Below are 10,029 nucleotides of genomic sequence, written 5' to 3' on the forward strand. Positions count from 1 at the left end.
AAAGGATAGTATCCCCTACATAGTCAGATGTGGTGTGTAGGTGGGATGGCAAGGGAAGCTACGCGCGAGGCTGGAGGTTGTGGGTTTGTTGGGTGACCCGGGATAAAAGACCCCCCCTTTTGTCCCGGTTGATTTATCCCGGATGCATTTTCGAGATATTTGCACCCTACCAACCGGGATTAAAGCTCAATTCTCTACTAGTGATAACTGCACATGTGGATAGTTGCTCTGCAACAAAATGAATGACGTGCCACATGTGGATAGTACATGTAGTGCATGTTAGAGCGAACCTGGATAGGACATAAAGGGCCCCTCCACGGGTGTTTGAATGGGCTCGCTGTACGATTGTGCCCCATGCTGCAATAAAATATATGTGCTCCATCTACTCAAGAATAAAATATATGTGCTGTGAGCTGTCTAACCTCCATCCACCCATGTGACTGAACTCACCTGTGCATAGGTTAAGATCTCCATCCACCCATGTGACTGAACTTACCTGTGCATAGGTTAAGACGGTGTTTGGATTCATGGACTAATTTTTAGTTTGGATCATATCTACTAATTAGAATGACTAAACGTGACCTAATTATAAAACTAATTGCATAAGCCATGGTTAATTCGCGAGACGAATTTATTAAACTTAATTAATTCATGATTAGCACATATTTACTGTAGCATCACATGGTCAAATCATGGACTAATTAGACTTAATAGATTCATCTCGCGAATTAACATTCATTTATAAAATTAGTTTTGTAATTAACCTATATTTAATACTTCTAATTAATATATAAACATTTAATACTTCTAATTAATATATAAACATTCGATGTGACAGGGACTAAACTTTAGTCCCTGTCTCAAAAAGAACATTAGATAAAAAATTCATCAAATATATGCCGGTCATGTGCCCACCTCCTCCCATTTTGGTACGTCATGGTACGAGGTATAAGCAATGTATGGGATCTAAAAGGAGAATACTGTAGTTGCAGCAGTTCATTATAGTTGCAGCAGTTCATTATGATATTCCTTACGTACCACCGTAGATCAAGTGCTCCCTTGCACGCATGCACACATAGTTGGTATAAGGCTATAAGCAATGGGATCTAAAAGGAGAATACTATAGTTGCAGCAGTTCTTATGATATTCCTTACGTACCACCGTAGATCAAGTGCTCCCTTGCATGCATGCACACATAGTTGGGAATGCTTGAACTTAGTCCAAATCAATTTCTTTGTCCTGCATGTCTTCCATGTGTGTTTAACATTCTTTTTATCCACGTATGTATTTCTGAAAATGACAATGGACACACATCATGATGCAGCATCAATTCATCAAATGTGTCAAATACAATCATGATAAAGAATTGTTTCACCTTCGAATCAAAAGTTATCAATATGTTGTATCCGAGCAGGTAATGTCCTCATCAAAAAGGCTATATGGAAAATATTTAGGCGTTGTTTGGCATGGCTCCAACTTCACCATTTTTCGCTCCAACTCCAAACTCCAGCTGGAACTCGCTCTGCCTAACTCGCTTTGCATAGAGTTGGAGCCATATGGGGGTGTTTGGATAGAAGGGTGCTGCAGCTCTAGAAAAGAGGTCTTTTAAGATGGATAGTCATTGTTGCCCTCCAGCTCCACATGTCATTCTCTCTGTGTCTTTTTTTTTCTTTTTTCACTGGTTATCTTCTTCCTTGGGAGGAAGGAGGAGCTTGCGCCCACACATGGGGCAGTGGCCTGGCCGGCGGCGTGCGTGATGGGTCTGCGGCGGGGAAGCGGTCTCTGACCATGCAGGGGACTCGACGATGTTGTGAGGCAGTGAATCTCCAATAGACAATCCATTCAGGCTGGACGCCATTATCTGCGTATAATAGCTGGTCGAGGAACGGTAAACAAGGGGAAAGATAAATAAATCAGAACACTGGAACGAATTGGTCGGTGGGACTGTTCGCTTCAGCTTATTCAGTTGGCTTATCAGCCACCAAACAGTGTTTTCTTCTCACACAAATCAGCCGTTTCAGCTTTTTAGCCCGGCTTATAAGCTGAAGCGAACAGATCCTGTACTTCTGATTGGAGAGGAGAAAGAGCAGCGGTGCGGCAAGAGGCCAGCGGCGCAGGACGGCTGGCGAACAGCGGCGCGCGACGAGACCGGCCACCGCGCTTCCATCCGCCGCCAAAGCTTCCATCACCCGCGCCGGCCCTGCTCGGGCGGCAGCGCCTGCGAGGGGACGGCGGCCCTGCTCGGCTTCCCCGCTGTCATAGATTGATATTTGAGAGTTCTTGGAGTTGCAAAAAAGTACTCCAACAAAATCAACCAGAGCCCTACCAACTTCATGGAATTGGACTGCTCCACAAATTCGTAGAATTAGGGTGTTTAGTTTGGAGTTGGAGTAAGGACATGAAACTTCCAAAAATTTGTACTCTATTTTAAAATGAGTTATGTTACTGAATTATAAAGAACCCAGGGTGATCTTTCTGTTTATCCTTCTAAAACCATCGCGTCTCCTTAGTTTATTACTGGGGTGGAAATCATTCTAACAGGAACGCTTGTTGCACGTTAGTACTCCATTAATTTCAAATGGTACTAAGATATATATTATGACTAAAAATTATGTATACGAAAAGTCAAAATCCGCTTATAATTTGGATTTTTTTCATACATTTATTTGTTGCACCTTACTAGGCCCATTTTTTTTCTGTCCGAGGGCCGAGCAAGTCAATAGGGCTGAAGGCCCACGACCACATTCCAGAATCCGAGCCCAACAGAAATCGTGTCGGACTCGGACCGTTTCAACTCCCAAGCCCAAATACGAACGCCCCTCGCCCAACGCTATCTCCCGTGATCCCATCTCGTCGACCGAGCCGACGAGTCCGTCCTCTCTGACCCCACCACCACACACATGGCCGCGCCCGCCGGCGGCGACTCCCGGCCCCTCCCGCCGTCGCCGTCTTCCAAGGGCAAGGCCAAGATGGACGACGAGGCGGAGGCGGATAGCTCGGGGAAGATGTGCGGCATCTGCTACGTCGACGGCCGGCAGGCCATCCGCGGCGAGCTCGACTGCTGCGCCCACTACTTCTGCTTCGTCTGCATCATGGCCTGGGGCCGCGTCGAGTCCCGCTGCCCCTTCTGCAAGGCCCGCTTCCGCACCATCCGCCGCCCGCCCGTCCCCGGCCGGTTCCCCGACGAGCGCATCGTCACCGTCCCCGAGCGCAACCAGGTAACCATTTAGTACCCTAAATCTAATCTAATCTAATCTCGCGAGTTTTTTTTGGATCTCGTATAGCTGTGCAGTAGAAATTTCATGTCCAGGACTGCAAATTCCGGCAAATTTTTCATTGGTTATGCCGTACCGCGTGCTATTCCGCCCCTGTCAATTTGCCATGCCAGGACGCCATGAATTCTCCGCGGGACAACGCTGACGTGTTGTGCTGGTTGGTGCAGGTATACCATCCGCAGGGCAACGGGAGCAGCACGGTGGGCGTGGATCCTTACGCGGAAACCATCTGCACCGTGTGCAACGGCTCCAGGGACGACGAGCTGCTGCTGCTCTGCGAGCTCTGCGACGCGGCCGCGCACACCTACTGCGCCGGGCTGGGGACCACTGTGCCGGAGGGGGACTGGTTCTGCAAGGACTGCGCGACGGTCAGGGAGGAGCAGTTGAGGTGGCTGGCTGAGAATGAGGGCCGGGGAGCTCAGGATGAATTTGAGGTCAGCATCGATGTTCTGAGAGCGGAGCCAGTTGCTGCCCCTTCTGTTCGTGATGTTGTGGATGAGTTGGAGTGTGATCCAGACAGGGCTGGTGTGGGAAACGGTAGGCTTTCCATGGATGACCAGGTTCCTTCCATTTATGACATTGTGGATGATGATTTTCCTACCGTTGGGGGGATCGGTAGGAGGCCTGGAAAGAACACTGAAGATCTTCCATCACAGGGTGCTTCATCAGCTGGATCTCAGCATCCTGGATTGACCAAGGGACGAGATAATGGTCTTGGGGCGTATCATGCTTGCATCCGCCTTGAAGTTGAGAGAGCTAGAACACTACGCAACTCCCGCAATCTTGATAAGCGCATAAGGGAGCTGCGGGAGAACTGGGCTGCCCTGCGTGATGGTTCTGTGGGGTTTGCTCCACGTGTGCCTAATGGAAGAGGGAAAGATACTGGTTCCACTTCTGCTGCTACTGATCATCAGCGTCACCGTCAAACGACACCTGCAACTGCCAGCTACAGAAATGGTGCTCCTGCTACTTCTGCTCAGCAGCCAAGACCTTCCCCTGAGGAAACTAGTACCTCACTAGGACACAGTAAAAAAGTCTCGCACAAGGACGCTCGTGATGCCCATAAGGCATGGAAAAGGTTGGAGATCGCAAAAACTTCTGGTGGGAGGAAGATATCTAGCAAACCTGCCTCCCTTAGCTGCAGCACCCCATTTTCCATGGGGAACAGATCAACTTCTTACAGTCCTATTGATTCAATTTTGGGACAAAAGAATGGTAACCTGCCTAATAAGGTGTCTCAACACAATAGAGCAAACTGTGGTCAGGGTACAGAAATGGAAAGTACACCACCCACAGAATACACAGCAGAACGCCGTAGCTTGCCTGAGGACAGACATGCATGGGTTCATGAAAGGACAATTTCTTTTCGGAATCGAATAAATGAGGAAAGTCTAAATGGTAAAGTTGACTCATCAACTCAAGATCAACATGTTGATCAACCGTTAGCATCTTCATGTAGTACAGGCGGATTAGAGAAATCCAAATCAGGCATGCTGCATCCACTGAAGTGCAGTTCATCATCCGGTCAGTCCCCTGTGATATCATCACTACAGTTGGGGCCTAGGGCTGGGAGCCAATCTACTATGATGGTAAACCCTGAGGAACCCTCAGCTGTTTGTGCTGCAACAACCAATGAAATAGGTAGTGCTGCAACCGCTGAAGTTAGAAAAAGTTCTAGAGCAGACCGTCATGAGCGGAAGAGGAAACACAGTTCTGAAAAATGCAGTGATGAAGGACCCAAAAGATCCAGGTCAGCCTGTAAAATTGCAAAAAGTGAGATTTCTTCGCTGGCTGTTCGCGAGCTGAAACTACTCAAGATAGACAAGACGCATGGTACACATTCTCCTTCCAATTCTTCTGTTCCCCAGCATATAACTTTTCTTTTGCTGTTACATATTTAATCTCATAAACCACTGTCTGTGATTCAGGCTCTGAAACCTTCAAGGAAGTTGCTCGGACAGCAACACATACTGTCTTGGCTTCCTGCGGATTTGAGCATTCGCCATCGCAGTCCCTTGCACTCTCAAGACCGGTCTGCAAGCACAGCCCCAAAGTCAAAGCGCAGATGTCATCAGCGATAATCGATTCTTGCAGAGAATGCTTGCGTAGCTCTGTGAAAGAAGCCATCAGCTTAGCGTTGTTGGGTAGGCATATGGATCAAACCGGTGCCTCCTGTTAGATTCTAGACATTTAGTCTTGAGATTCTCTCTTGTCTGGTCATTGTGAATATCGTACAGCACAAACTAGAGACAAGTTGTACATTTCATATTTTCATAGCATGGCAATACCATCCTATAGTGTAGTTGCTAGGTCTAATCAGTACTGTAACAACTAACATTCTCTTTATTTTGCCATGACCATGGTGGTAGTACTGGGACCAAACATTTTCAGGCTCGTGAGGTGTGGTTGGTGCACCTGGAGCACGGAATGGGTCTCACATCATGACATGGTTGGGTTGTAAATGTTGGCTATTAATGGGTGGACAAAAGTCACTAGATGAAGAAAAACTGGATGAAACTTGGCATAACTACTGATCTCAAATGTCTTGATGCACTAGCTTTTGATGGTTCAACTAAAGCCTTCCACTGATAAGGAAAGCGATGAAAGCACACAACTACTGCTGTTGCTGAGATTTTGTAGTCTGTCTTGATCCAAGCAATACCTAAAGTATTTGAACAAGTTGTGGCCCAACTTGCAGTGTGCATCATATATAATGTGGAGCAAACAGTCATGTTATATTAAGAACATAAAAAAAGGGGTTGGTTGCATCAGCAGTTGACAACTCAACTAAGGTCAAGCTTTCATAAAAAGTGTCAATATAACCAATAGAACAGCATATGTTGCACATCTATTCTGATTTATGAATGGCACTAAACGAAGCTAGAGGGGACATTTGCTATTGCAACTGTCAAAAGGTGCTTTCACCTCCAAGCAATTGTTGAGTCTGCCTAGAAGTGCTTGGACATCTGTAACCCTGGCCATCCTACACTTGAATTTTGAGCTGTCCTCCTCGCGAGGTTTGCCTACCACCGTCCACAGCCATGTCCTTCCGACACCGGCGAGCCACCTTGTCGAGCCCCTGCCCCATCCTACGTACATCTTTTTTTTCCCCAACTTTGGTGAGCATCTCCTAACGTTTTTGACCTATCCCATATCTGAAAAACTATTTTCAAAAAAAGAAGGTTAAAACACAAGAGTGTCATATAGCCCTTTTCATCCAGGTAATAACAACTTGTACGACCTCGACTTCTGTTACCAAGGGCAAGATATGGGAACAAATTAAAAAATAAAAGTTCCACGGCAATATGGACTGATTCAGGTAAAACTAAGTACGGCCGCATAAGGTCAACCAGATAAGACGCATGGAAACATCAGATTATGTTATAGTAAAATGTTGTTGTAGGCAGTCGCCAAATAGCAGGCGTTACGTTCAACACGAAAGAGTACAGGACGGAACGCCGTCCGTGCGGATCTTTTTTTTTTCTCTCCTGTTCCATGAAGAAAAAAAAAGAATATTGTATTTTTAACAGCTGCGAAATGCCAAATCAGCAGATCCAAAGGAGTCCAAATGGGACGCGTCCAAATCAATGTCTCGGCGGTAGCAACTAGGAAGCTCCAACACTAGCTACGCGGCCTGGGACTGTGCTATACTACTACTGGTGTGATCTGGTGGTGTAACTGTACACCGCGTGGCTTTATTACTCGTAGAAGAAGAAGCCTTTCTTCGATCTGCCGCCGCCGCTGAGATGGTATGGGAATACAGACATACGGTACAGAGTGTATGTACTGGATGGGGTAGCGATTTCACGGTTTACGATGACGGGTACTGGAGTACAAACCGTAGAAGCATCAAATACCGTCAGAGTATAAATGGAGGCATGTACGATGGAGCTATCATTGCCATTTCGCTGAAAGGGAAAAGGAGGCACCTAAACTTTGCTAATGGATTAAGCACACTGAACAAATTAAAGGGGCAGAGCAAAGGAAAGGAAAAAAAAAGGAAGGAAGGAAATAAAAGAAAAAATAGATCTCTCGAGTCAGTCAACATACTGCACAAAATGCTTCACGTACCAAGATCATAGTATGTATGAACCTTCAACACCCCACCCTATTCGCGTGCAACACATCGTTTAGCCTGCTGCGAGTCCCAATTTGATGAACCCTCCATTCTTGAATATACGGACATTTAGAATAAGAGAAATAGTTTATTCTAGAATAATTTTGTTTGTCCTAAACGTGATATATCTAAGGAAGGAATGTAATATTCACCGTTCCAAGAATCAACTTCTCAACATGAGTAAGTGCGAATCATTGTGTGCTTTGTCTGATGTCTAGTTTCATTTTTCATTACATCCACACTTGTTTGCAAGCCGTTCAAACCGCTTCACATTTCGAGCAAATAACCTTAGCCTCAATCTACGTCTGATGAGAAGATTCCAAGCTGCATTGAATTAATGTCAGCTAAAGGAAGTACACCTATAGAATCGCAAATACACGTGAAGCAATGAGAGGCGGCACCCAACCCTTGTTTACCTTGACAGGGTCTTCTGCAATGAAAGCTGGGACCTAGCTTTCAAGAACCATTCTCTTCATGCTTTATCATCATCGCACTCCGACCATTGCCCACTCTTGTTAGCACATCAGAAGGACTTGCGCAAGCCTACACCTTTCAAGTTCGAAAACATCTGGACGAAAGTTCCAAACTTCCAGGAGATTGTAGCTAGCGCCTGGTCTCAACCAACCACACATACAGAACCTTTCCAGAGGATTGGGTACAAGCTTCACGTGACAGCAAAAGCTCTGAGGACGTAGAGCAAATCATTGATCTCTGATGCCAAATTCAAGCTACACATGGCCCAAGAAGTCATCATGCGATTGGACATTGCTCAAGAAAATAGAGACCTTAATGAGCCGAAGCACAACTTGCGGAGTAAGCTCAAAAAGCGCATTCTTAGCTAGCCAGTAATAGAAAAGGCTAGGAAACAACAAAGCTCAAGAGGCATATACTTATGGAAAGGTGACGCCAACACCAAATTCTTCCACCTCAAGACGAACACAAGAAGGCGGAAGAATTTCATTCAACGACTGTGAAAAGGCACGGGTTGGGCTATATCTTGCTGAAGAATCATCAAATAGGACTTAGTCGCAACAATTAACTACTTCCACACAGGGTGCTGCACGAACCTGAACCTTGTCAACAAGGCAAACATTGTCCTACTACCCAAAAAAGACGGGGCAGACTCAATCACAGACTTCAATCCAATCAGTCTCATCCACGCCTTTGCGAAAATCATCAACAAAATACTTGCATTACGTCTAGCGTCAAAAATGCATGCGCTCATCTCCCCATGTCAAAGCACCTTCATAAAAGGCAGAAGCATTCACGACAACTTCCTTTATGTCAGAAACATCACACGACGATTCCACTGAAACGGGACACCATCGCTTCTAATGAAGCTTGACATTTCCAAAGCTTTCGACTCAGTACGTTGGGATTACCTGCTCTCATTGATGCAACATAGAGGTTTCCCACAGCGCTGGAGAAACTGGATTGCCACAACTCTAACCATCTCCACATCCAGAATAATGATCAACGGAATTCCAACCGACCCAATCTAGCATGGACGTGGACTACGACAGGGGGATCCTCTATCCCCACTACTCTTCATTCTCGCCTTTGACCCACTGCACCAGCTACTCTCCCAAGCCACGAACCTAAAGCTGTTGCAAAAGTTAGGGGGAAGAGTGGCACGCTTCAGGATATCCATGTATGCAGATGACGTGGTGATCTTCGTCAAACCAGACTGCAAAGACATCAACAATATGGAGCTCATCCTAAAAATTTTGGGGAAGTTACAGGGCTAAAGACTAACCTGCAGAAAACAAGTGTGACACCAATCAGCTGCGGCAACATAGACCTAGAGGACACACTGTCCGGCTTTTCGGTGATACGCACCAACTTCCCCATCAAATACCTGAGGCTACCGCTCGCGATGAGGAGATTACGCAAAATGGAGTTTCAACCTCTAGTGGAAAAGGCAACCTCCAAGGTATCAGGCTGGTACGGGAGACACCTAACGCAGGCTGGCCGGGTCTACCTGACAAATTCATGCTATCTTCATAGCCAGTCTACCTACTAATAGTACTCAAAGCGACCAAAGAAATACTGGAGGAGCTTGACAAAATAAGGAAAAAATTCCTTTGGGCCGGCAACTAGACGCTCAAGGGAGGTAAAGGCAAAGTCAACTGATGCAGTCTTCCCAAAGAACATGGCGGTTTGGGAATTCTGAACTTGGAAAGATTCGCTAGAACCCTGAGACTACGGTGGCTATGGCATGAATGGGTCTCGCGAGAAAAAGCATGGATATGTACCCAAACACCATGCGACAACACTGACCGCACTACTAGAAATATGACCTTTCATCCCTAACATTAGTACCGATCACATTTGAACCCAGTACTAGAGGGGGTATTAGTATCGGATCCAAATTTGGGATTCTGCGGAAGCCCTCTAGTACCGGTTGGAGACTCGAACCGGTACGAGAGGGTTTCCCACTGCCAACTTTCATTTTTTTTCCCGTCTAGCGCTACCCCGTGCTTTATCTCCTTAGCGCACACTTAGAAATATCTAGAGCACCCCCATCCCCCACACACTTATCTCCTCACCCTCTCTGCTCCTCTCTCTCCCCTCCTGCCTCCTGCCTCCTGCCTCCCCTACCTCTCTCCCTCTCTCGATCTCTCTCAGTGTAGCGCG

The 10,029-nt window shown here is 46.4% G+C and overlaps 1 protein-coding gene across 1 annotated transcript; it reads left to right on the plus strand.

Moving 5' to 3' along the window:
• Positions 1-2,843: 2,843 nt before the first annotated feature.
• Positions 2,844-5,802, plus strand: LOC101772949. The gene is made up of 3 exons (XM_004965174.3): positions 2,844-3,218; positions 3,443-5,108; positions 5,204-5,802. Exons 1-3 carry the CDS (start codon positions 2,901-2,903, stop codon positions 5,452-5,454), a joined length of 2,235 nt encoding a protein of 744 aa, XP_004965231.1. The 5' UTR covers positions 2,844-2,900; the 3' UTR covers positions 5,455-5,802.
• The last annotated feature ends 4,227 nt before the right edge of the window (positions 5,803-10,029 follow it).

The sequence above is a fragment of the Setaria italica genome, chromosome IV (assembly GCF_000263155.2).
Source record: "Setaria italica strain Yugu1 chromosome IV, Setaria_italica_v2.0, whole genome shotgun sequence".
NCBI classification, from domain to species: Eukaryota; Viridiplantae; Streptophyta; class Magnoliopsida; order Poales; family Poaceae; genus Setaria; species Setaria italica.

Coding starts and splice junctions, on each gene's coding strand:
- LOC101772949 (XM_004965174.3), top strand. CDS start 2,901: ATGGCCGCGCCCGCCGGCGGCGACTCCCGGCCCCTCCCGCCGTCGCCG. Junction 3,219..3,442: donor CCGTCCCCGAGCGCAACCAG/GTAACCATTTAG, acceptor TGGTTGGTGCAG/GTATACCATCCGCAGGGCAA. Junction 5,109..5,203: donor CAAGATAGACAAGACGCATG/GTACACATTCTC, acceptor TCTGTGATTCAG/GCTCTGAAACCTTCAAGGAA.